Below are 27,738 nucleotides of genomic sequence, written 5' to 3'. Positions count from 1 at the left end.
CTGTGACATCACCTTTCTGATTATGACATCACCTACAACAGCACAAGTATTCCAGTCTGACTTTTCAAAGATCATATTGCTGTGAATTCATAAGCTACTATTGTGTTACCAACACTGAAATTAGAACTGTGCATACTTCTAATTCTGCTTAGTGCCTATTAAGTCGAAGTTTTAATTATTAAAATGATTGCATCTGGCAGATGTCTTTGCCTAAGGTGAGTTAAAGACATAATTCAAGCACTTTAAGTGCACATAAAATCTACAATTTATTAAGAAAACCTTCAATCACAGTAGTACATATTGTACAATTATGGAAGTCCAATATGACAATTTACTCAATTCCACATATAAACTGTAATACTAATGTATGTTTATATTCTGGTAGTGGCTCAAAGTCATGGTCCTAGAGGATGTATTGTCTTCTGTTTTATTGAGTGAACTTTAACACAGAATCCCTTCAGCTGAACCTCTTGCTTGACTTGATCTTTCACTCACTCGTCTCAAAGACACACTGCTGACGCTTCAAATATGTTTAACAAACACTCCTGCCACAGCTTGTTTATTAGAGTTTGCTACCTTGTTTCTTTCTGAATGTGATGACTAGTTGGCCAGCAAATGGTTACCAGAGACAGGTGGGAATTTCCAGTTTCTTAAGTGTTATAAGTATTGACTAGAAAGTGAGTTAGATTAAGAGCTCAGCTGAAATGAAAGAATGTGCAGATTCTCTGTGACCTGGGCTGAGACCCACGTGGAAGGAAGGCTCCACCCCTCAGGTATAAGCCCAGCATGAGACCCCGCCCCCTGACAACAGTTACCATGGGGACCAGTTCCATGGCACAACATTGCTTTAGTTTTATTCAGATGTTCCATGGCCTCAACTGGCAAGCTGAGCAAATATACTGCATTTCAGAAATGGCAATTATTTCAAGTGAAATCCTTGACATTTCAGATACCTCCATAAAGAGTACTTCATTTCCCTTTGTAATGTACATGTATTCTATTTTTGACAGTAATGTCAATAATGGTAACTTGTAGTTGAAGATCTTTTAGAATTAAAACTCCAGGATCGTTTTTAATCTTTTAATTAATTCATTGTAAAAGCTACTCATAAAAACCTGGAACCTGAAACATGAAACTCACTGAAGAGAGCATCGTCGCCATGTTAAAGAGGTGGATCTGTTAAACCTGGTGCAGTTTTGCTTTTTCCAGCAGTGATGTCCTCATGAGCATTGAATGAAGAAGGCATTCTTAAATCATAATGTAAAATGTTTATTTGCACGGCTGTGTGTTTATAATAAAAATCAAATCAAAGCACATTTCCTGGGACGTGAAAGCACCTGAACACATCACCTGGACATTACACAAAGAGCAGCTAAAAGACAAAGAACAGAACAGATCAGCAAAACTGACTGCTTCCACAAAGCAGCATGAAGCTTATTTGCAGAAGCAGACGCCATTTCTAATCGGCAACCGACACATAACTCACGCGGCACACGGCACACACAGTGAACAACAAGACACAAACACAGAGAGATGGCACCCAGCCTCAGACTTCCGATATGGCCAATAATGTCTCGCAGTTACAGAGGGACTGCACAGAGCACATGATGTTTTACAGACCCCCAGTCCGGTACAAAGGAGCCCCTGACCTAAAGCAGTAAAGTGGAACATCTCACTCCTGTGAAAGCACTTTGACTGTAGAGCTCCTCGTGTCTCACAGCTCACCGAGAACACGGAGCGCCCTGCCATCTGCTGACTCGCAGTGTGGCGTGTGAGCCCCGGGTCACACAGCGATCTCGGGGCCGCCTGGCCTCAGGGCACAGTGACGCGGCAGATCTCCACCGGCGCCGGGCCGCCCTGACTGTCCGAGTACTCCACGTGCCCATTATGCAGGTGCCCGTACTCGAAGCGGATCCGCAGCTCGCCGATTTTCGACCTCGGCAGGATGTCTGGGATCCACTCAATGATGAAGGGTGTGGGGTCCTTCTGCTCCGCAGAGGTATTCCCTGGAACAGGGGAAGGGAAGAAAGAAATGAGTCACGGGAGGGGCTCTCCCCTGAAGGTGTCACCAGGACATCGCTGGGCCATGGAGAAAGGGGACAGCTGAACAGCCAGTCAAGCCCAGCCAGCACGCTAGGCGGTGCACCTAGCACAGCCCCCTGCAAGCACAGGGACAACATGCAAACACCACACAGACTGATGTCTGTGAGAAACTGAAACTGAACATTATTCTTTCAAATACTGACTTGAGTTTTGGGCACCACAATACAAAATCCGTATGTACTGCAATGCTGCTCTACAGTGCACCCTGAAAAATGAAATGGGGTACATTCCCAGGTTCAAAGCAATGTCCTACACTGACCGGCTAAAACAACTTTTTTATACTAACTGAAGTATTCAAAATCCTGAAAACCACCGACAGTGTTGACCTTTTGGGTTTATTCAGCAAATGGAAACTAAGAAGAACAGGAGGCGCTGTTTTACCTAAAGGTTTGAGGGAGTCGGGAACAAGGAGCCTCTTCTCGACTGCTAAACCTCCTCTGTTCTTACAGAACCTGCAGCTGCGATGTAGCAGTGCTGAGAGCCCTACCACTGTTTGTACATTCGACGTCTTCTATAACTAGTTGAAATAATTACTCTCATTTCTTATGTCTCATAGGTTTAAAGACCAAGCGTAAGCGAAACTGTCCAATGGCCAGAGCGTGGCTGCTGATCTGAGAGAAGGACAGTGCACACACAAACATGAGGACCGGCCCAGGAGGCAGCAGAGCTCGGATGTGAGGAGCCCAGAGCCGCTCCTGTCCGGGACCAGACAGCACTCGCACCCGGGACCCCAGAAGTACAAGCTCCCTGCTCAAGCCACGTGAGCCAGTGAGCCGCGCTCTGCTGCGAGGAAGGGCTCTGCCCAGACGACCTGCTCGCTGCCAGAGCCTGGGGCCCTGGGGCCCTGGGGCCAGACTCACCCACACGCAGGAAGGTGCGCAGCTCCAGCGGGCGGATGGAGGGCTGCCTGTCTGCGCGGCTCTGCGTCTCGGGTTCGACCGGCACCTCGGGGCAGCGGAATGGCTCAAACGACCCGTCCCGATTTCTTACAAAGCTCTGGGTCACCTCCAGGGGCATCTGCCAACAAGATGGATGAGTAACTCCTTCTCAAAGTTAGAACTGAAATAAACTGACTGTCTGCCTAAGTATGTTTTCAGAATGGCAAGCTTCCATGTACTATAAAAAAATACACAGTATAAATAAATGCTTGTAAACTGCTGTGCAAAGGCCAAAGATTTTAGAGCCAGTCAGGAAATACAATATATGTATGTTATGAGCTTGTACAGTTTACTTAAAGCCTCTGCTAGTGACTTCTGCTATTGGAAAAATGTTCTTATTAATACAGACAAGCCTGGGCGAGGGGAATTCTTAGTGCCCATTCATCAGAATCCTCTAAATCCCGACAACAACCTATGATGAACATCATCAGCCAACACAAGGTACCGTAGTAAACCGAGATACTGTAGCTAATCCGTCACATTTACCAATCAAGTCTGACTTACAGTCTGATGTTTCTCACCATTTATCTCTCCCCGCACTTCATAAAGTTAGAACACTACTTTTTCTACTGCAATATACAGATTTGACAGGATTAAATTTTAGTTTAGAACATTAGGGCAAAATGCTCAGCATCAGAATCGAGAGCACCATCATGCTCCTGCATAAAGAAAAACAAGAGCAGAGCAATGCAAAATGTCTATGTCTGCACAGCAGTGTACAGTATATTGCAAAGTATTGACAGAAACGATGCACATACTGTATGTATGCATGTATTGTTTATGACTAATGTATTTAAACCAACTTTTGTCAAATCAATACATCATAAGAACACTTTAGAAAACCAATGTTTAGTCTGCACCACTGTTTCATGACGAAAGTTAAAAAGATCAATCTCTGATGATTTGAAACAAGATCTGTGTTTTTGCTCTCTCTCAGTGAGTGTTCCGGGAATTGCATGTGCTTCCCAATGCATGGTGGGAATATGGAAGATGGTGACAGAAGACTGAAGATGCGAGACAGCTGGGCGGCCCACCTCAGGAGTATCAAAGATCTGCTTGACGTGCAGAATGTTGGTGATGTGCCAGGTGTATTTGGAGAAGGTTCCAAGTGGCAGGGCATCTTTGCGCACAAATGCTAATGGAAAATTAAACAAATGGCACAAAAGAAAAATCTTGAAATGGTGCACAGAAGAGCAGATCTTGCAGCATATTTACAGGACTCTGCCTAAAGCCCTGTCTCTCCTTCCACATCTATTTGTCTCAGTGCCTGGACAACCGGCTCCTTTTCCACACTGCCGAGCGCAAAATGCTGTAATAAAACAGTTAACATGTTGACACTTACTAATTGCTTTTTCTGTCTCACGATACACTTGGAGATCTTTCGCATTTACCATGAAAAGCGCTGATTAATGATGTTTTATTTTATTGTTCATTAATCTGAAAACGAAAGCTGCCTGGAGTCACACAGTTTACTCAAAGGGAAAGGACGCAGTCCTTGCTCCAGCCTAGAGCCTCATCAGGCCAGAGCTTATTCTCCTTTCTGGAAAGGCAAGAGGACTCTGGAGTATGGGATCCAGGGGTACACCAGGAAATACTGCTCCCCTTTTATACAGCTATGGGGTAAAGAACATTACTTGAGAGTAGCCCTTTTAAGCTTTCTTAAAAGAGTGAGGGGGGGGGGATCTTGAAAAGCTTGCACTTTCTTAAAAAAAAATTAAGATAAAAAAAACATTAACATTTTAGTATACAAATTTAAATGAGCAACCTAACACAGATCCTTAATATAAAGGGGAAGCTTGGCTTTGCAGTAGTTTATCTCTTTATTGCAAATGTCTTAAAGGAACCAGCTTGGTCACGCCTCCACAATCAGCGTTGACCTTCAGCACGAAACCGGTGCTGCCCGCTGTCTCTGGGCCCTGGAGTGAAGCAGTAAAAGAAAGAGGCACCCGTGGTGGAGTTCGGGAGCCTCTTCTTCTTGCTGCCGGCCGAGAGGCGCTGTTGCAGAGCGTTGAAGAAAGACTGGGGGATGTGGAACACCAGGGGGTCGGGCTTGCCTGGAAAAAGACAGACACGAACACGCGGAGGAAGTACTGGACAGAGAACTCGCAGGCAGATCAGCACACCTGCCAGCAAGCAAAGGGAAGAAAAGACCACGTTATCTGGGAGTTTCTACAGGCTGCACTGAAGGAAAATAATGAAGACATCCTCTGTTTGTGAGTTACCTGTCAAAGTCTTTTAATGATATTCTAATCATGAACGTAACAGAATAGCCACTCCAGTAAAATATGCTGAATGTTTAAGTCTCTACAACAAAGAAGGGTCTTTTTTTAAAGTATATCCAGCACACTAATCTAAAAACTGTTCCAAGTGAAGGAACTGTCCAGCCTTCTCGACCTACTTTGTATCCAGCTGTATAAATGCCCAAGTTCCATGTGGCTGTCTGCATCAGGCCCTGCACGGCGTGTGAAAATGCAGATAAAGTACTTACTGGTGCTGCATAGCCGTGCTGTTTATTATCTGGGCACTAAGGCTGCACATCTGGCTGTGCTCAGGCTCTGCGGACTGAAACTGCAGGGAATCCTTACCACCGAACTGGAAGTGCATGGTCTGGTGGATCCGCTCGGTTACGCTGGCCAGCCAGTGCTGGAAGGGAAGGGACACGCGGGCTTCGTCGTCCACCGGCTGAGCGCCTCCTACAGGCACACAAGGTGTTACACAGTTACTGCGGAAGACGTTTCACGGAAGACACTTACTGATTAGTGCACATCTTTCTTTTCTTCTTCAATGATATTGACAACGATAGGTACAGGCAAGGCTTTGAACTCTGAATTTTTCAGAGTTGAATCTTTGACAGTGTGATGATCCCTTTACACTCTCTCTCTGAGCCAAATGGGTGAGATCACTAAAAAAACAAATGAACAATTGTGAAACGATTGAGCAATTATGGCTGGTTCCCCCTGCAAGCTCATGTCTTCACTGCACTGCCAGCTCTTTCTCTTCTCTTTGGGATGGAAACACAGCTGACAGGTGACTTGTCTCGTGTTTCTTTCACCCCACAGCCTGTCTGTGTATTTAGACGATTCTGGGTATTCTTGCCACCTGAGGTACAAGAGATCTGCTGACAAATGTTATCATCAGCAGAAAACAAAAATGTGCTTTGTGCTTTCTGAAAATCTCTCGTCATCTAATCTATTGCTGTAAATCAGGGCACTGATTTCCTAGAAAGCTGTACCTGCGGTGTAAAAGGGAGCTGTGTCATTTGAAAATAAAGACCAAAAATCTAAAGCCTTAACTACAGCACCCAACCAAGCAAGTTGTTACACACTCACAAGCCAGAGAGAAAGGTGCTACACTGCAGACTCCCACAGATTAAAAAAACAGCATCAGGAAAAGAAAAGTTGCATATCTCGTTTAAAAAAAAAAACTCAATGCAATGTGTATCTTTAATTTAGCATATCTCTACAATAAACTGCTCTTGACGTCCATTTCCACTTCTTGCACAAAGCTTATTTCAAAATAAGTGTTCATGTGAGATGTCCAGATCTCACATCTCCTCAGGTCAGTGTGAAACATCCACACTGAAACCTGCACACGTGCACTAGTCTTGAAGTGTGTCGGCAACCTGCCACAACTGGCAGGCCCTCGTTTTCCCACCTGGTTTCTTCAGCACTGTGGAAATGGGGTGCTTCCTGGAGGTGAACCTCCGCAGAGAACTGGGGACCCCCTCTTTTGCAGGTAGGGTGGGAATACTGGCTGAAGGAGGTGAGGGAGAACACAGAGGTATTACAGGGAGTCCAACTCTATCCAAGATAAGATACAATACACCTCACCCAGAGACCACAGAACGTCGGCTGTGCTGTGCATATTATTTCTTGCTGATTATGTGCATCACAGATATGAAGTAGGCACAATCTAGAGCTACGTTTACCTGACTGTGAAAAGATCAGACACTGAAACACTCTAGAAACACAACTGCACACCCGAGATAAATCTTAGTGACCCTTAGTGATCTTCTGAAGTCTACTGATAGTGACCCTGAATGCCCCAGTCACTCTGTGCCGCAATGTTCCTGCCACCTGCATTCCCTGAGCACGTCGCTTCTCTCTCATTAAGCCGAGAGATTGTCGCGGTACAGTCAGAAGACACATCACCGTTTCAGGTACCTGCTTACAGGCACTTTTCTTCTTGGACGGCTCTCGTCACCCTATTTATCATTTCCTACATAAAAGCAGATGGGCTGTCACATTTTGCTGAGGCACACAAAGGATTCAAATTTAATATTCAAACGGGGGTTTTGCTGTAGAAGTAATAGGAGGTAAAGTATATGTTGATTCTGAAGTGATTCATCAATGTGGTCAATCTGAAGTCTATCTTAATTATAGATGCAGCCTTTTCCTCCTCACCCTTCCAGAACAAATTCAATTCAATCCAGTTTTATTTGTACAGTGATTTTGTCACAAAGCAGCTCTACAGGTTTCCGGGCCTGAACCCCCAGTGAGCGAGCCTGAGGCGACAGTGGCAAGGAACAACTCCCTTAGACTGAAGCAGGAGGAAACCTTGAGGAACCAAGGCTGGAAGGGGGGAAGAACAGGGCCCAGGGGCCAGGGCCCAGGGGCCAGGGGCCAAGGACAAGCCCTTACTGAACACTAAGTGCGAATCTCAAGATCATCATGAGACGGTTGAGCACATAAGTACACCTGTACTGCTCATGTCAGGGGCGTAGCACATGGGTGACTGCTTGTGGGCTGAAACTGGGCTGATGTGTGCTTGGGGAGGGGGGGGCTGACCTGCCACACTGTCTTCTAGCTTTGACCTCTTGGGTTTGTGTGGGGTACAGCGCTCAGCCGGCTGGGGGGGGTTAGTGGCGTTCGTGACAGAGCACTCAGCGCCCACGTGCAAACCTGGCACAGGAAGAACACAGGGAGAGGGTCAAGCCCGCTCATCACGGGACCCGTCACACGAGGCACTGACCTGCAATGATGAAAGAGCTTTTCATGAAGAACATAAAGAAGACACAAGAACATAAGAAAGGTTAGAAATAATTCAGCTCTAGCTCATTTGTCAAGTAAAAAAAAAAATGTAGCATGCTTGAGTTTGTAAAACTCAAAATGGAATCCAGGCGCGAAACTCATCTTTGACAACTGACTCACAACCGATACAGAAGTGATGCGCCTTGTGCAACAGTCCCGCCCTCTAAGAAATGAGGGCCGGGGGGAACGTGCTCTCGATTCAGGTGAAACCCGCCGACACAGGCCAGATTTAAACAGATAGGCGGGAACAACGATTAAAAACGAGTGAAAACGCACGCCGGTAGTCACCTACCGTCGGCATCGTAGCTGAAAAACCCCGAGAACTCGGCGGCCAGCTTCTCGTCGCTGGCGAAGGCGCAGACGCAGGCGTAGAGATGGAGGCAGTACTCCTGGGAGCAGGAGCTCGAGGCGTCGGCCAGCGCCGGCGAGGCGGAGGCGGAGGAGGAGGGGGGGTCCTCCGGGAGCTTCAGCGCGGTCCTGGACGCCCCCTCGGGCCTGGCGGCGCGCTGGCAGGCGCAGTGGTAGCGCAGCCCGTCTTTGCGCTCGCCGAGCGTCAGGTGCAGGAGGCCCAGCGGGTGCCTGGCGCTGCGCTGGCACTTCACCACCATCACCGCGCGCGACAGCCGCTGCACCAGCGGCCCCAGCGACTCGGTGGCCAGCTGCCACAGGGCCTGCTTGGTCTCGGCCGGCGCCTGCAGGGAGCCCAGCACCGAGCTCTTGAGAGTGAGGGGCGTCGCCTCCGCCTGGCACTCCATGGCCTGCTTCATGTGCAGGCAGGGGCGCTCCTGCTGCGGCGGGGGTGCGGGCTGTGCGGCGAGGGGCGCCCCTCTGCCGGGGGCCGAGCCCTGCCGGCAGGAGGGGACGAAGCAGTGGCCCAGGCTGATGTGCGTGAGCAGGGTGCCGTCGGCGGTCGAGATGGCCGTCTCCGTCACGCCCAGTTCCACGAAGCCGCGCTGCTCCGGCCCCCGGCCCCTCTGCCGCACCGAGAACACCTGCGCCTCGCCGCCGCCGGCCCCCCCGCCCGCACCCGTCACCACGCGGACCGCCTCGGCGCTGGCCTGCGCCTTCCTCGCGCCGTCCCGGAACACCGCGCCGCACGCCTTGTTCTTGCAGCTCAGGCCCCGCGTGCCGTTGTACATGCCGCACTTCGGGCACTTCCGGATGCCCCTCAGCGTGGGCTTGCCCAGGTTCGACAGGAAGGAGGGGGTCTTGGTTCTCTCCCGTGATCCGGACGCCGCAGGAGCCGGTCCTGCGGACACGGGGGCAGCAGGAACCCCCGTGCCCTGCCCCGTCCCCTCCATCTGCCTGGAGAGCGAACGGCAAACGCCTACCAACGGCCAACATGGGGGACAGAGGTTTGAACACCGGGTTTCAAAACACGGAGTTTTTTTACAGAAGTGAAAACAAGCATCCCAATTTTGCAGAAAAGGTAGCGTTGGCGACTACTGTGGTTTAAACCACCAGAAACCTGCCTCCCTCGTGAAGCCACAAACGTTGACCAGCAAAGGATTAGCTAAATGATTTCAATTCAAGTGTTACTCAAAACATTGCAGAAAGAAAAAGTTCTCTAAAATCGAAAAAAATCCCTGCATTTTTAGAAAAAAAAATTTGAGGCGCTGTTCAGAATAATGAAGACGAGGATTAAAAAAGTCATCGTAACAGGTAGTAAAAGCTGACTTTAGCTGCACACTTATTGGGTAATGCTCAGGACAAAATCAGCCTACGCAGTGACCGATAGCGAAAAACACTTTACATATTTAATTGCTAACGTTTAATAGTCTGAAATATGCCTTTTAACCTCTGCAATTGCTACTTTCTTTACATTTGACAGTGAATATTGCTGTATGCTAGAGGCGTTTATGAAGTGGGCTTTATTATTCTATAACCTCCGACTGGTGTAAATTCATTCTGTGCTCATAAACTACCGCCCGTAAGCGGTATTTGCTAGTAAATGGAGTCCTACTTTTTTTTTGCAGGGATGCTAACTCGTGCGGTTCGCTGGCTACAGTTTAATGACAAATTGTTTTGCAGGTCGCCTGGCGACCTCTCGGTGCGCACGAGCCTGCAAACCCCTTTTGGAAAAGAGTCACGTGTGATGTCCCTTCTTCCTCAAAGCATTGCAAATAAAAGACTCTTGCAGATCTGCAAGGTTGAACTAGCGCGTTATGCTGTAGTTCAGTGCCAACACCCAGCACAACACGATGTCATTTTAACCCGTATTTCCGCCCCAATGGCAATAAATGTATTATCGGCAATTCTATTGCGTGATTGGCTTCGACTGAAGTGTACCTGGTTTTTAACACCTCCGATGCTGGCTCTGTATGGTCGGTTTTGTCAGACTCAGCCGCTGCCTCTCCTTCACGTTCGACGCCATTCCTTCTTACAAAAGGCTTCAGCAATACGGCTGTAACGAGGCTTCCGGTTGGCCAAACCGCTGTCACATGACACGAAGCCCCAGCTTCCTAAGGATGCTGGGAACTGTAGTCCTGATCTGCCTACTACCTCCCCGCCATACGTTAACCTTGGTCTCTTACAACACAACCGGAAACCGAGAAGTCAGCCACTATCTTCCTACAGGCTACTGAGATGCGGTCAGCATCATACTTTGAAAACATGCAGTTAACATTTGATTTCTTCAAAATAACCGTTTTATGAAAATTAATACCCACTCCCATCCTACATCAAAAGCAACTGTTCTCTATGCTGTTCTATGCTTTGACATGACATATTATCCATCTAATGAAAGTTCTACTATAAAATGGGACCCTCCTGTAATCAGAATTTTACAATCAAGAACTACTTTTGTGATCTCGATAACATTCCAGGTTATACAATAACTGTCAAACATCATACAGAACTTCCTGTTCATTTGGCAGTTTATGGATTATGAATGTGCCTGAGTGAGAAGACCACAATTACCCTCCTAGGCAGCACAGTCTCTCTCTAGGGGTGAAGGAGCAATCATGAAGTCTTGTGTAGCAGTATACATTATTCATCAAATTGAGCACGTGATAGAGCATAACTTTCTAGATTGAGCCTCTGTATTTATTAGCTCTAGTAAGGGAAACCAGATTTTTCATTTGTTACTTGTGTCAAGGGTAGCAACATCCCATAATTTTTATATAGTGTACATCACAGCCAAAGTAAAATAGGTAAATGATAGAAAAAGACCACACAGGTTATCACAGTGTATTTATATGCATTTGCATTTTAATGGGACATTAAAGCAAGAACACGTTATAGTAGCATATACATTAAAAAAAGGTTCTTTCAAAAGCATGTCTGAGAATGTCTTTAGGCACTGCCTACTCTTAGTGATAGCTGGTTTAAATAAAATAAATGGAAATAAGGCAAAGTAATGGGTCTTGTCCAAGTCTGGTATTATAACCTCAATTAATTAACAGTGCACCTTTCTGATCAATTTAGGTTTCATAAATCAAAATATCAATTTTATACACAGATGTCTAATTAGTCTAATTCTGCACTGCATAGCAATGCATCAATTTAACCTAGATGGATCACAAACATGCACTATGAACAGATTCTCCTGGACCAGTGTTAACAGAGTTGCTTCCAACAGATTAAAAAAAAAGTAATAACAGGTTTTACTTGATTTTATACACTTTCAAAACATTTGATCTGAATTAAATGTTTGGTTATTTACATACAACAGTTTTGTAATAGCCCTCCAATACAAAAGAAAAAGTGGAATGCAAAATTTAAAAATACCTATCATTTGTGTAAGTACATCAATTTTGTGAAAAAAACAATAGTATTGTGCAATATTTTCTGCCTTTAAAACAAAAAAGTGGCAGTAATCCCTGCAATTTGTTTAGTTAAAAAAAAAATGTACAACAGCTGACATCCAAGATTTTTCATAAAACAACTTCTAAACAATGTGTTAGGTCGTGAACATTTTACATGATTTTTATCCCATTCACCTGGGGCCATCCCCTTCTTGGACAAAAATTACACCAATAACTAATGACAGTCCAAATGACAAGAAACCAAAAACGTCCTCATTATAAAATATCAATTTACTTTAATTCCCTGTAGAAAAAGGTCACATTTGTTTTCCTTTTTTAAACTGACAAAGGCATAGTCCTTTTAAACTTGTATTAATTTTGTATGTGCGTGCCTTATCACGCCTTAATCACTGTGTTTGGTATCCCGCCGTGCCAAATCCTGCCTGGTTAGCTATCACACAGCCATTCAGTCCCTGTGTGGGCTCAACCCTGACGTTAGCACCCGTCCACGCAGCACTGGCCTGTGTTTGACTAGACAAAGAAAAAAAAACACCACCGTCAGGTTACTCAAGTTTGGAACTACTAACGAAAACAGCGGCCAGTCAATAAAACTGGTGTTATTACTAAACTCATTTGATTAAGATTAAATTTGCCATCCCCACCCCCTTCACACTGGAATTTTGTGCAAATTACAATGAAACAAGTTTGGTCCAGGCCTACTACAAATGTAGGATGGGTCAATTTAAAACACCAATTTTCTGGGTCTAAAAGAATGAAGGAGAAAGATTCGTACACAAAATGCTCCACCACAAGTAACTGGTATAAAGTTTAAAAAGATTTAGGAGCATCTCCATCATTTGCACTGCATTAGCAGTAGGTCAAAATATAAACTGACAGATCATGAACCAAAATGTAAGGGGTGAAGGAAAAAGCACTACCTAAAGCAAAAAAAATATATTTCTTGAACAAGCTGAATGCAGTGAGAAGTCCACAAAGTGGATTTGGTCATTCACTGTAATTTAAAGCATTGAAGCCATATAAAAAAAGCATCACAGCCTTGCTAAAGACAATTTAAATTTTTATGTTCACTGAAAATCAGTACATGCACTGCGGAAAATAAGCCTGGTCTTGCAGATGTATCACTTTAAGCAATGGGCATTTCATGCTATGTCAAAAACATTTATGCGGTGTTAAGAACACGTGCCTAGGACGAAAATGTTAAGTATTGTCTAATCCAAGTTCTGTATTTTTATCTACTTATTGGTTCCCATCAGTTGCTGGTAAAGACTGAAGTTTAAGATTTCTGCAATGTTCAGTCAAGTCCATTCTGGAGTTAACAGACTTTTGCTGTAGTCAAATTCAGCCATATCGCTGAAATAAATGCAAAACTCTAGGGACACCATATCACACAGAACATGCAATGTTTTAAAAAGAAGATATGACTCTTTCACAAGGTCACACTGAAACAATGACCTGGAACACACAACACATCCTGGAAGGTCTTAAAACTCCCAAAAATCCCCTAGTTTTTGTACCCTAAGCCCCCCCCCCCCATGTACTAAGTTAGGTGCTCAAGTAAGATAACTAGTTATCTTAAAGAATAAGACCTTGAGACCTTCAAAGACCAGAGCTGTGCAAGTTGATCTTTGAATGGGACACACAAGTTACAGCACGTGGGTCTGTTCAAGTAGTGTTAAACCAGTAACAGGACTGCCTACAGCTCAGCTCTTTAGCAGCCCAGTCCAAAGGTGAGAGCCCTAGACATTATGGTTTTATAGCATACTTCCCCTAACCTTTTGATTGCTCCTGAAAAGTTATCTTCATGAATAAATCTGACTTGTAAATGTGACTTGTTTGAGTATAGCAAAGATCACAGTAGCTCAGTCAATCCCCAGCAAAATTCAGAGGTAATAGTATTAATGTGAGCTAATTGGCGAGCACGGTTTTATGTGTCAAAAAAAACCTTTGGATGCTGAAATAAGGAGGAAAACTGTCACAGTTGTACTAATTTAATATTGATTGAATTTTTACAAAAACAGGGCATGTTCCTAATAGTACAGGACTGATGGCTATATCTGCCCACAGTCAATATTATATTGTAGATGATCCTCCTACTTTTAGGTTTCAAGACCACAAACATTTTGCTCAAGCAGAGCAATAACAGAAACAGCCACTTTACAAACCGTTTATCACTGTATAGAACTTGCAGTCATCAGGTATTCAAAAGTGACCACTAGTAAGAAGCGATTACCATTTTTCCTCTCCTCATAAAAAGACAGCCAGGGGAAAGTAGTACTAGTATGGCAGCCTTTTCTCTTTCCTGTAAGAGCAGCACTGGCTTAAGTCTGATTTTACAAATATTTTAGTTCCAGAGGGTTTTCAGTTCCTACTGGGATACTATTAACATTGTTAATGTGTGCATCTAAATATTATTCACTTGATTTTGGCTCGAGTCAAAGACCTTCGCACAGTGCAACAGTTAACGTGAAATTGACTATATGTCAGTTCTATTCATTTTTCACATCACCATTTAGAATAGTAAGCATTTTAAGACTTCAAAAGTTTTCCCCTCCAGCTATTGAAGAAAATAAATCATGGGGGTATTATATATGCAATCTGTTAAAGTTGATTCAGTTAAAAGATGTTAAAACCAATGTCAGAAATGCAATACAGTTCAGTTGGGTTTTATATATTTAAAGTTTTAAACAGCATAATGACCATCTACCTAAAGTCAAAAGGACAGTTTAAAGCACATATGAATACTGAATGTTAGGGTTACATGCATTTGAAATATTCAGACATGGACAAATGAATATAGTAGCCTTTTATTCCTTCCAGGAAAAAAAATTGACACAAAACTGCTAAAAACTTGTGAAGTTACTTTCCAATTTTGCAGAGGATTGTAATAAAATAACATTTGAATAAACACCAAACAAATGTCTGATCACTCTGACAGGGGAGGCACTGTCCATTTTGCCAATTACTGATTAACTGCAAAATCAGCATTTAATACAAAATTAGGCTGATATTTCTTGACATTGTCACGATAATAAGAAATCCCACTTTTCCTATGATATGCATCTTATCACCCACAAAATTGATAAACTATCAGGCAGTACTAAAATGATTCACTTTCATCTGTATAAAAATAGTGGTACATTAGCGTCCTATTTCTACATGCCAATCACCAGGGTATGCAGTAGAAGTGAGCACTGCAGGCAAATGTTTACTAAACCTTACAAGCACCAATGCCAATCCATATTAACATCAAGCACAATTCCACAATCTTGGAAAATTGGGTATGCAGGTCTCTCCCGATATGTAATTCATGTGCAGAATAACTTTGCTTTGTGTCATAAGTGGAAGCACTTTTAATAGCCTACATGTCTCCAGGACCAGTCTAGCTGGTTGGAAGTCAGACGTTTTTAGCATTATCAAGGAACACTCTAGTGTGGCACCGATATTCCAAACACCTATTCTGTGTCAGAGGGATATGACAAAAGATGAAAACACACCTAAGACAGGCAGCCCCACAAGCCCATGACCCACCCAAGGAATTATTTCACTACATACCGGCTTCCACCTGCTACTGACAACCATACACAAGTACTGTGATCTCACCAACCTCACTCTTAAGGAAACCCAAAAGCCACATAAAAGAAGTTTGGGTACAAACAAAGTGTACTGCACTCTTGGTGATCAATACCCCAAATCAGATGCTCTCAAAATACTCAATTCAGCATTTAACCACCTACTTAAAATAGAAAAGACACTACCTCCAAAAATAAGTTCCCTGACAGCTCCCAGTGAAACTTACTGTTGGTAAATACAACTGGATGCACTAACAAAACCACTTGAAATGGTCATCAGTAGCAGATGAAAATCAGACCAGTGAATCACTGAATACGGAATAATGTATGCCAAGCACCAACTTTTAAACCCTTCCAGCTAACATTCAAGCATCATGACACTATTCATTAACAGATCTGACCAGGTGCTGCTACACTTTAACTCAGAAATTGAGCAGGGTCTGAGGCCAATCTTCTTACCCATATCAATGTATGAACAGCCTAACTCGGATTTACCAAGGATAATAATCAAATAAAGCCTTGAAAGGCAGCTTTCAGATGGGGCAGGTCTATTTATTGCACTCTTGACTCCTGCAGTTCTTTAAAATGGCATGGCCAGTGTGATTAGGAGTCAAATTAGCCTTGTCACTTGAACACTAAAGATGTCATCACTAGTTTGGTTTTCTGTCCACCTCGTTTACATATCGTCTTTTTCGGTGACCGTCTCTGATGCTGATGTTGTAATGTTTGACAATTAAAAAGCAAGCTAGTTCTAGCTAAGGCCCTCTGGTTACTTAAAAGTGTTGCATGAAAGTCAGAGGAAACTAATTGTGTCAAAATGAACAGGGCTGTCAAAATTCTATACAAAATTAATGACTGTTGATCAAAAGCATACTTAATTTACATTTTTCAGGGGTAATATTTCTCAATTTTACATGTCTTATGGAAAAGCATCATAATACACATTCAACATTGTGAACTTGATTTAAGGAAGCATTTACTCAATTCACCCTTCCCACAGAAGCAAGAAACTGTTGATCACACTGGGAAACAACATGCAACACATGGTGCTAAAAGGGATCTGGGTGCAAATGTTCAAGTTTGAGGTTTAAAAACACACTTTTCTGCAAATGTCACTGAAGAAATTTACATGCCTGACTGGTACATAAACCACATATGTCAGGCTACACAAATTTAGAGCACTGATATAGAAATACTATATTTTAAAAAGAAGAAAAGTTTTATACCAAAGATGAGAAACCAATGCAGGGTCACAGTTATCTTTGGGCTATGCTGAATATGCACAAAAAGAAAACTTAATTGTATTGCAGCATGTTTTTTTCTGAAAAACATTGACCAAAGCAGCCCTAGCCCAGTAAACTGTACAATGTCTAAAACACATTATGACCAGTTTGAACAGGACAACAGACTACTAATGTACTAATTACAAATCCCCATCATACGGCCCAAACTCCCCCATAGAACACGATTAACAGCAATCTGTATATGATGTTCTGAAGTACATATGAGCAATACTGCTGATTACAAAACAATTCAAAATTCAGATGTTAACAGTTCATTTTAAAAAATGACACCATACACAATCAAGGAGGGAAAATTTTTAAAAAGTTGGATGTCTGCTTATGTATCAAATGCAACATTTCAACTGTACCCAAAAGTGGGGCAGATCCACTTACAAACTGCATTGCACTTGTGTATGATTAACACCAGGAAGGAGTGAGGCAAAGCCCACCCTCTAGTCCGAAAGTCATGTCTTTCAAGAGTATTAGATTGAAATGAACCTTTTCAGTTCATAGAGTTCAACTGTGTTGAGATGGGTAAGATGAGGAAAATGATCAGGTGCGTGCCTTGGAATGGGCAGTATACCTATAAATTCTGGGAAAAAAGCATGAACTAAAAAAAGAAAAAAAGCTCAAAATACTTAGTAAATGCAGGTAACTCCCCAGACTTCCTCGACTTCTCATTGGAACTTGGGAAATCTTCAATTTGACAGAACGAAGAACGTGTCCTAGAATATCATCTTTAAACCAGCACGGTGGCAGACACTGCGCTTACTTACTTGAAGCCCTGCTGGTTCCATGCTTGCCCATAAACTCCATATGTAGGCACTTGCCAACCGTTGGGGACATACTGACCAATCTGCTGCGCATTGCCATACCACTGTCCCCATTGCCCATATGGCTGGGCAAAGCCTACTTTATTTTGCTGCAAAAGAAAGATTTGACATTCTTAATGTTCAAGGTCCTCTACTCCTACTCAGAACTGCACTTCAAAAGATTTTTAAGATCTCGGATACAGATACAGGTACATATGTATAAACAGAGTGCAGTGACGAAAGGTTACCTACAATAAACAGTCTGTTGTAAACATTCACCCTGGTGCTTCAAAGGTAGCATAGGCATTTATGCAATATGCCCATTACAAATCCTGGGCTATGTTGCTTTTTTTTCCCATTTTATACCCTACATTATGTTTGTAGAAATCACTTGTTACTGTACTGATGATGCAAGGAAGGAAGTTTTAAAATAAAGATAAGGATAAAACAATTAACAGCCATTTGATTTCTAACAAAACTTGAATTTTGCAGAAAATATGCCACTCTGCGGCCTGTGCTCAAAACACAAACGATGATTCATAAGAGAAAAGGTCTCCATTCCATACCTGGGGCACTTGTACCTGCTGCATGGGGTTCATCATGTCTGGAGTCTCCTTGCCCCAGTAACACTTGACCACATGCCCCTCTATTGAAGTCCCATTCACGGACACAATAGCATGAGCTGCTCCTTCATGGGAGTTAAATCTAGAACAAGTACAAGAAAAACAGGAAGACCTTCCTTTGAATTAAGTGTTAAAACTTACATGAGAACCAATTATAGGAAGAATTGTTGAAAAGGATTAGATAAATGGGCTTGCTTGGTCAGAATTTACATGACTGCCGTATATAATGGCTGTCATGCAAATGTTTATTACATACAATATTTTTATATATACAGTTTTTTTTAATCAACAGTCAACATTTTACATTCTAATGTTCAACCTTTCTCTGTCTCTCTAGATTACATCATAAAAACAGTGCATTTATTAAATATCTAGTCATATGCTGACCAAAAATGACCAATTACCCAGTTACAGTAAAATGCAGCATTCGGTCAAATATCACCAAAAATGATCTCTCCACACGCCCTGCATCACCCCTGATTCAAAAGGAAGTACCAAATGTACAGTCTCTGGCTTCATTGGAACAAAGTGGCAACTCCTTGAGAAGACTACAAACCTCTTTCAGAATTGTGAATGAACTAGTTTTAGTGTTGTGGGTGAACAAATGAATAGAAAAATCATTTTAGACTGGACGCGCCAATACTTAATAGGGGTGCTTAAGCTTCACATACCTGATAAACGAATAACCTTTGTCAGGAAAAACTCGGATTTCCATGATCTGCCCAAAAGGGGAGAAGGTCTGTCTCATCAGTTGCTCTGAAAATAGGACAAAAGGTATTAGAAAAATAAAAACAATATGTAACTCCATACTTTGTGCAACCACTATTTACAAGGCCGCCCATCCAATGCCAGGATAGATCTGCCCTAGCAATAAAGCACTTACCCGTCAGCCCAGATGTCACTCCACCACAGTAGACTGTGCAGTTGCTTGGACTAGACTGGTTCACTACCTCATCAAATGACAGATGTTTGGCATTTGCTGTTGAGGAAGAGTGAAGACACCTTTAGCAGAAAACACATGGAATTCAATACTGCACAGAAGGTTAAAAATTACTTGCTCAAGAACCCCCAAAAAGTTTAAAATCTTGAATTCAGTGTTCATTTAAATTCAAATGATTTTGGTACAGATGGGCTGTGTAGCAGGGGTGATGAAATGCTTACAAATTGGTGTTACATAAAAAGGGGAATACCCTTTTAACATTAGCAAGTCAACTTACTTTCATAGGTAGACTTGGGAGCAGGGGGCTTTCTGGTAGCCCAGTTTGTTCTGATCTGCCTCCCTCCAAGCCACTGTCCTCCCATTTGCTGAATGGCATTTTCTGCATCCTGTATTAACACAAAGTGTGCACATAAAACAAAACATATGTTGCATGAGTTTTTGAATATCAGATTTAAGTTGTCTGCAATTTAAGTTACTCTTAAAATAATCATACCATGAGTATCTACAATAAAGTTCAGTTTTACAAAAAAGCAGTGTCTGAATTAAATTCTCATGAAACGACGCAGAAGCCCGCTTGAAAAACAGGGGGAAAAAAACTCACCCATTTGTTGAAGAAAGAGACAAATCCATAACCTTTTGATTTACCGGTAGCCATGTCTTTCACCACACGTGCATCACTGCAGACACAAAAAAAACAATCAGTTGGAAGGATCAAGATGTGAAACTTACATTAAAAATTGTTTAACAAGCTCAAAGTAATTTACACCCTTTTAAACACTGAATTAATGCGCTATTGAAAGTCAAATACTAGTGGCTCTAGACACCTAGCAGACACTAAGAAGACAAGTCTTTTTAACAGAATTCACTAGCATACACCAATTTTTTTTAAATCAATAAAAAATTGTAAAGATGTTTATGAAGCCCAGTTTCTGAATGGATGTATTCAGACTGTATGCATTCATAGCAAAAAGTGTAAGCACTTACGATATTCTTCCAAATGGTGCAAAGGCTGCTTTAATATCTTCTGTGGTGATTTCTGGGCTCAGGTCTCCAACAAAGACATGAAAATGATCTAAAAGAAATGGAACATACAGATTTAATTCATTTAAGTAATATTTGGAATATAATATTTAGGCTCTTCATCCAAGGACTTCAGAGCTAAATTAGTTATAAGGCGGTCTGTGGAAAGACCACAACAACCTCTCTCAAAAAAGCAGTGAATGTACTACATTAAAGTTAATTAAATTGAAGCAGCTCTTTCACTGTCTGTACAAATTCTTCATGAAACAGAGGCGCCAAACAAAAGGAAACTTTTCAAGCTATTTAGCCTTTTTAGCGGTAGCCAACTAATCTTGGGATCTCTTTTAGCTGTTCCTAGAAGGAAGTCAGGATATGGCCATATCCAGACCTTTCCAAAACCCACAGGATGGCAGCTGGTACAAATTTCCACAAGACTTAGAGGACTACTGCCTTTGGTGACGCTTTCTGGTAATACAGATCTTTCAACCTCACTACACTTTCATCCAACTTTCTATACTACTACTACTCCTCAAAATTGTGTGGAAGGTCTCCCTGATGAGCATTATGATGAAAATACTTACTGCTTGTGTCTTTCTTCTGGCTACTTGGTGTTGTGGCCCAGTTCACTTTAACCTCCTAGAAAAAAAAAAACAGCAACAATTTGCATATGTATTCAAATAAGCATGCATAGAACGGTTGTGGTAAAAAACTAAAATCCTATGTACAATGTGAGAATCTCTCAACATTTGCAGTGATGAGACAACCTGATCACAATCATATGAAATATTTGCATAATTTCTCTCTAGTTGTAATTTGGAATAATTTAGTAAGAGTAAAAAGGTCTAAATAACAAGGAACTTACAAACGAGTGAAAATATGAACTTGTTTAACTCCTCAATGGTCCTTCATTACCTGTTGAGGATAAAATATTTGAAACTGAATGTTTTTTTAAAGCTACAGCTTTTGCAAAAACATGAGGCATATATGGGTGGCTATAGGGCAAGGCACTTGGGGACTACAGTGCAGTGACAGAAGGGAAGTACAAATCAAAGCACTTACTTTATAACCACCCTGTGTTAAGTCTAAAAATTATGAATATCATATCAAAAGTCACGGGACACCCTGAATGTTCCAAATTCTTTCAATTTTATCCTCATGACAAATTCATAAAACCATGGTTTTATTTCCTTTTATTATTATTGCACTGCAAATGAACTGTTTACTGTTAATTGTGGTGCACTTACATTTGAAATGAAGACACTGCAACGCCATAGTGTGAGGAAACACTGCTGCTATTGCTAGATTACATAGAGCACTAATAAGCCTTTTAATTAAACGGATCTGCCTCAAAACAGACACTCAAGGCATCACAGGCACTGATGCATGCAGCAATAATCATGATAAGTTTCCTCTGTTGAATGCATCAAGACTTGTTCTTTAGTCAACATCCCCATCACTTGCATAAATATATTTGAGAAACAGAAGGAAAACAAATCTGAGAAACATCTGTCAAACTAGCAGTTCCATCTTCCCTGTATATTAATGACAAAATTACAGCTATGACCTAATGACTAATTGTAGATTGTTAATGATCCTCAAGACTTAAGATTTGCACAAAAAAAAACATTGTAAGCCTTATCTTGTGTTCAAGGAAGATGTAAAATCTGTAAGCAGCCATCTATCGAAACTACTGGTGTCCCAAGACTTTTTATACAATCCTGTATAAAAAAATTGACAGGAAATATAAACATTTTCCTGCTAAAGCTACAGGCATTTCAGTTAGTAGTATAAGGAAAATTTTTTAAAAAGTGAAGTACAGATACTAGGCATCCAGCCAGTGCAAACCAAAAACAGAGTGGCCTTCACTGTTGACGCAATTTCTCAGTCAAATTACACACAGCACAACAACTATATTGATGTAACAGAATGTCTACATTTTACTTAGAAAAAACATTGCACCATTTCACAAAATGAGGATTTGCAAATCAATACGATACATTTTCTCAGATTCAAAATTAGATGTCACTTGTATACCAGAATTGAAATATTTTCAAGCTAAGTCTTTCCTTAAGCAAACTGTGTGAAAATGTTTCTGCAAAAATGAAGTTGTTCAAGCCAGTTTAATGCCACTGCCAATACAAAGTGGAAAAAGTCACTGAGCTTGAGAATGTCACTAACACTTTCATAGCTTGTACATTGTAACATGGGGCACTTGGTTCAGAGAGGAAATCGAACTATCACAGTTTACCCCTTTGCTGACAAACTGAACAGTGATCTTGACTTAACAGATTAACGCGTTGCATGTGATAAAAGTGAGCCAAATTGTTTCAGAAATTACTTACCTTGTTTAGAGACACCGTTAAAACGCACATTTCAGTTTTAATTTGGAATCTGGATGTATTCAAACATTAGGGGCCAGCTATAAAAGTTGTCCTTATTTTAAAAAGCAACTTGTGGATCTTTAGAAACCGCGATCTTTCCTGAGACGCGTCATTCAAAACACTTAAAAATGTGCAGATTTGTCAAATGTCTGTCTAAAATAACCTGAAACGAGGATCATTTTACTCCATGTTAAGAACTACTTTTCCAACTTGGCATTGCACAAAAATAAATAAACATACATCTAGAACCTGCAACTTGCACAATACAAATTATCTGCTGCCAGTGTCAAGTCTTTTGACATTAAAGCCTTGTTAACAAAAAGTCACCAGTGATTTGTGTGTAAAGCACAGTACGATGGCTAACAAGGTCTACAAAACAGCAGCTGAAAAAAAAACTCATCCTCACACTGAACAGTAGTATGCACAGTTCCATCCCCACCCAGCCCAACTCACCCTGTAGATACGATAGCTTACCTTACCCATTATTTTACGTCCATTCATGGCAGCTAGGGCAGCAGCAGCATGCCGATGCTCATAAAACTCCACAAAGCAGTATGGGTCATTGCCGGCCGTCTGTAGATAGGAACACATTGAGCACTTTAAGCAAATATGACATCACAGTATGCCCAAACTGGCTTATGTATACTGTTATACTGTTAGACTTTGAAACCCCTAGTAAGAGTTTTTCCATAGTCCTTTACCCACTGTACAGTTGTGTACAAGCAAGATACATATTCCAATGGAACACCTTTCACAGCCTGCTCATTAAGAGAAGCACCAAGTAATGAAGAGAGTTGAGAAACCCATCCTTGCCTGATAAATAGATCACGAAACCAGGAAGGCAATTTGGTCCAAGAACACTACCTTGGCATGTCCGGACTATCTGAATACACTGCTGCAGGCAATCCGAACTCGGATGCACTATAAATCAGTCCTATTATAACACAAAAACCCATGGAGCCTGAAGGATAATAGACCGACTCACCAGGAACCGCATCACCCTGTGATGAAAGGTTATGTGCAACTAAGGGCATGCCAGCTCACAATTGCACGCATTTACCACAAATTTGAAATGCGTACGAAAAACAAAATTTGGCAACTGCACAGGTTTCACCTATACGTGTCAAAACGTGATACTCAACTGGGGCCAAGAAAAACAAGAACACGGATATGCCCGTTTCAGAGACAGGGCAATCCGCCAACCTCACTTCGTTTCTTTTGCACCTGGAGATTGATACTTACATCAACAATCATTTTACAGCTTTTGCACGGTCCAATCTGACTGAAGAGCTGAAGGATAAGGGCTTCGGTCACATCCCGGGAAAGGTTCCCTACGTACCTGTAAAAAAAAAACCCAACACACAACACCGGGTGAACAACAGCGTAACAAAGCTCTCCTTCAGGAGAGTCCTTAAACTGTCAGTCCTTAAAAACGGCAGAAGTACGAGGCCTTTTTTATTTTTTCCCCCCACAACCACTGTGAAGTAAAGCAGCTGCACACTGCACTGCGTGTGCAACAAAAGTTAAGAACAAGTTCAAGAAAATGAGATGACGCAAGGAAGAGCTCGGCGTGGTGGCACATCCGTATTTTCCGCATTCCCTTCATACCTTCACTCGACCCGAATCTGCGTCAGTCCTCTAGGTATCTTAATGGTGCAGACACTCGCAAATTAACAACCGGGGGGGAGAATTGAACACGTCTTCGTGGGCAAAACATTTCCCGGATCGCGTTCGACTGCTAACATGGAGTAGCGATCGTTTCTCGTTTTTTTAATATATATATATATCTCGTTTGAACGCAAATAAAACAAAGGAGCATAAATCACTCCATAGTTACACAATAACAAAGAAATGCCTGTAACTGCCACAAAAGACGGCAAGCGTGTTACGGCCAGCGTATGAGCAACCATTTTGACTATAACGCAGCGCCGGCCTCGTAAACGCCGTTGCGCCAAAAATAAAGAACGATATAAAAAAAATAATCTCTAAACACACAGGACGTTGGCTGGCGACTGAAACAAAGAATAATTCAGCAAGGCGTAGGGGGGGGAGGGTGGGGGGTGGTAAGGCGCCATTGAACCCACCGCAAAACCGTTTTACCCTGGAGGGCCTTGAACTCAGTTATTCCAGTTATCTTCTAGAAACGATTAATATAAACTTGTCGGACAACTAAGACCACAAAACATCGATAGCTGGGAGCCGTCTTAAACTGTTCCCCGGGCAGCGCCGGACACCTTGGGGAAACGTAACCGAGTCCGACAGCTCAGATGACACGAAACTAGGCCTTGTCCCCTCATCAGCCCAGCACACCACCCAAAACCCCGAACATTCATACCGAAAAATAAAGAAAACGACAGCAATAAACGACCAAGGGTGGACAAATTACATTCTTTGTTTTCCCCCCGACGCGGTACTTTTATTGATAACTGTACAAGGGCCGCTAAAACAGTCACGTCATCACACAGAAAACCGGGTAACCGCAGCCAAGCCGTGAGCTTTGATCGCAGGCCCATTTCACTCGTCCGCACAACATATCCCGAATCACGGACTGTCCGCGTCCCCTCTTCTGCGCTAAAAGACACCGGTCGAAAGAAATATATTTGGAAAGACTCGGATCCTATCTCGGACAGTTTCGGAGCGATTAATACAAGTGCGTACTCCCCAACAGCGCCAAGAGTGTGCACGTTTGAATGAAGCTCCGTCTGAACACGGACCAGCCAGAAATCGAAACAAAAAAAAAAATCACAAAAAATATATACTCACAGAGTCTTGGGTTGCTCTTCGTCCATCATTTTCACAGAGGAAACGCTCGAACCCTGAGAGTGAACCCTTGTGGTTTTTTTTTTTAATTTTCGACGGGGTTTTATTCGAGTAGGGCTTGAAGCACACAAACTCCCGTCGCCGCCTGCTCCTATTCTGAACAATAGAAAAGCAACACAAGATGGCGGCTGAGTCGGAGCGGATATAGCAGCCCGCATGCGCAGTAGGGTGCCGCGGTGGCTAGGAACAGTCAAAAGCGTTCGGCGCAGACGTCAGTTTCGGGACTGTAAGTTCCTAAAATGAAACCATTCGGTTTATGATGAGTTGTTGTGTATTTCCTGTTTCCTCATTTATGACATAAACAAAAATAAATAATAAAATAATTACAAACGACGTTGATGTTAGAAAAAAATATTTCCCCAGGAAAATACGTGCGCCGCCCGGGAATCGAACCCGGGTCGCAAGAATGGGAATCTTGCATGATACCACTACACCAGCGGCGCTTCTGACGTTTTGTTACCATTTTGTTGCTGATAACAGAAGTAAGCCCCATGACGTCAGTTGTTTTGCTCGATTTTAAGCGCAGATCAGCTTTTTACGTAAGGCAATTTAGAATGCAACGCGGCACACGTTGCGAGATACATTTGCTGTTGTCTTATTTGCTACGTGTCTCTGAAATATCTGCGTCCTTGTTCTAGATAAACTCTGGTCCTGCAGAGCCGCAGTTCATGCATTTGTTTTACGGGCAGCAATTAAGTAATTTGTCAAGGACTGTAGCAATTCAACTACGAGCAGTTAAGTAGGTAGTGTGTTCAGTTATTTAGAGATCGTTTGGAATACAAATCAGAATTTCCTTCAGCCCTCACGAACCAGTGTTCCCTCCATTGAAACACTATTGAATGCTCAGTGGCTTAAACTAGTTAGTGTTCCTGAGCTTTCACAAGCAGGCGAGCTTGGGTGAAGCAGAAGACCAACTGGACGGGGGCTCTTCAATATTGGGGCTCATGCAAAATCCTGGGATTTTCGAAGTGTCGAGCTCTTAGAAAAGAAGTTTGGTATTAATTATTTTCTCAAAAGTACTTTATCATTACGTACATTATGCGAGACACGGAATACACTGAAAATCATTAATCCTTATTTTCCATGTTAACAAATTAATCGGGTTGGAGTTTTACACGCTGTCGTCTTTCCTATTACAGTCAGATCAATACAAGCTAACATCTAGCAAATTCAGGATTTAAATTATGGGCATAAAAATTATACTTGCATCTTCATATTGTGCTTTATTATAAGGTACAATTCTTTAAATTTACAGTGCTTGGAATCTGGCTTGTTAAGTGCATGTTGTTGCCCGGTGGATTTTAAATTAATTTGAGGCTGCAATACCTTTTCATAACACCAGATGGAAGTACAAACTCACAGGTGTTGCGCTTCGAAAAGCTGCTTTTGAATGCTAGGACCATAAATCGAAACATTTATAGGTATTGTCAGCATTTGTTTTTTATATTAAGATCATAGTTCAGTAAATGGCGTTAGTAAATTAAAAAACAGTTATGTAAACAGCATTTTGGTATAAGTAAAAGCTAACTGAAACGATCAGTATTTACAAAGTTAACAAAACTTTCGGCGACAGCGAAAATACGGTATAATTTACACTGATATCTGATTCTGAAATAAATGTGTTCGGAGTCTAGTGTAACTGACAATGACTTTTTCCAGACTGACTAGATTCATATAACCCCGTGTAACCCCGGCGCCCTGGCCAGATTTCCCATTGGCCCTTTAAATAATAATAATAATAATAATAATAATAATAATTGCTTACACTTATATAGCGCTTTTCTGGACACTCCACTCAAAGCGCTTTACAGGTAATGGGGACTCTCCTCCACCACCACCAATGTGCAGCATCCACCAGCCATAGTGCGCCAGTACACTCACCACACATCAGCTATCAGTGGGGAGAAGAGCAGAGTAATGTAGCCAATTAATAGACAATTAATTATTAATGTAGCCAATTAATCATAGCCTCCTAATAACCCCCATCTCTGAACTGGCTTCATTACTCTGCTCTCCTCCACACTGATAGCTGATGTGTGGTGAGCGTTCTGGCACACTATGGCTGGTGGATGCTGCACGTTAATGGTGGTGGAGGGGAGTCCCCATTACCTGTAAAGCGCTTTGAGTGGAGTGTCCAGAAAAGCGCTATATAAGTGTATGCAAAAATTGTATTATTATATTCTAAAATAGATATCTGGATTGTAGATTCCAGGTTCCAGCTATAATCCACTCACGCTCGTTTTCAAGTTAATGCATACCCCCAAATAACGTATGAATAATGAATAAATAACCGGTGAACATTTAAATAAAGTCAAAACACAATATTTTGTGTTTACACCTATTTAATTACTGTATTTTGTGTGTATTCTTAGGGTTAATTGTGCAAATGTTATCTTGTCTATAGTAGGTAGACAGTAGGTACAGTAGGTATTTTACATCTAACGTCAAAGGC

General features: G+C 42.2%; 2 protein-coding genes, 1 long non-coding RNA gene and 1 other non-coding gene across 5 annotated transcripts; 1 reads left to right on the top strand and 3 right to left on the bottom strand.

Annotated features, from left to right (window-relative positions):
* The first annotated feature begins 62 nt into the window (after nucleotides 1-62).
* Nucleotides 63-4,376, top strand: LOC148674326 (uncharacterized). Its single transcript, XR_015935295.1, has 3 exons — nucleotides 63-215; nucleotides 2,660-3,155; nucleotides 3,979-4,376. It is a non-coding gene; the product is annotated as an uncharacterized LOC148674326 (long non-coding RNA).
* Nucleotides 1,246-10,504, bottom strand: c3h2orf42 (chromosome 3 C2orf42 homolog). Of its 2 annotated transcripts, XM_088624416.1 has the most exons (9): nucleotides 10,361-10,504; nucleotides 8,364-9,398; nucleotides 7,829-7,942; nucleotides 6,696-6,794; nucleotides 5,627-5,734; nucleotides 4,988-5,095; nucleotides 4,076-4,176; nucleotides 2,964-3,120; nucleotides 1,246-2,006 (listed from the first exon to the last, which is right to left on the bottom strand). In XM_088624416.1, the coding sequence occupies exons 2-9, from the start codon at nucleotides 9,370-9,372 to the stop codon at nucleotides 1,813-1,815; spliced, it is 1,890 nt and encodes a 629-aa protein (XP_088480542.1). In that variant the 5' UTR covers nucleotides 9,373-9,398; nucleotides 10,361-10,504; the 3' UTR covers nucleotides 1,246-1,812. The 2 variants fall into 2 exon arrangements, with proteins under 2 accessions (XP_088480542.1, XP_088480543.1); XM_088624417.1 differs by lacking the exon at nucleotides 4,988-5,095.
* Nucleotides 10,505-11,250: 746 nt separating this feature from the next.
* Nucleotides 11,251-25,411, bottom strand: LOC148674324 (cytotoxic granule associated RNA binding protein TIA1). Its single transcript, XM_088624418.1, has 12 exons — nucleotides 25,230-25,411; nucleotides 23,709-23,805; nucleotides 22,941-23,039; nucleotides 20,667-20,721; nucleotides 20,050-20,137; nucleotides 19,667-19,742; nucleotides 19,343-19,451; nucleotides 19,009-19,104; nucleotides 18,797-18,881; nucleotides 18,069-18,207; nucleotides 17,467-17,612; nucleotides 11,251-12,348 (listed from the first exon to the last, which is right to left on the bottom strand). Exons 1-12 carry the CDS (start codon nucleotides 25,256-25,258, stop codon nucleotides 12,225-12,227), a joined length of 1,143 nt encoding a protein of 380 aa, XP_088480544.1. The 5' UTR covers nucleotides 25,259-25,411; the 3' UTR covers nucleotides 11,251-12,224.
* A 247-nt stretch (nucleotides 25,412-25,658) lies between these two features.
* trnag-ccc (transfer RNA glycine (anticodon CCC)) lies at nucleotides 25,659-25,729 on the bottom strand. Its single transcript has one exon. It is a non-coding gene; the product is annotated as a tRNA-Gly (tRNA).
* Nucleotides 25,730-27,738: the final 2,009 nt, after the last annotated feature.

This window comes from Lepisosteus platostomus, chromosome 3 (assembly GCF_059453375.1).
Source record: "Lepisosteus platostomus isolate fLepPlt1 chromosome 3, fLepPlt1.hap1, whole genome shotgun sequence".
In the NCBI taxonomy this organism is placed as follows: Eukaryota; Metazoa; Chordata; class Actinopteri; order Semionotiformes; family Lepisosteidae; genus Lepisosteus; species Lepisosteus platostomus.
Note: the sequence above shows the minus strand (reverse complement) of the source record. Positions and strands in the feature narration are given on the sequence as shown.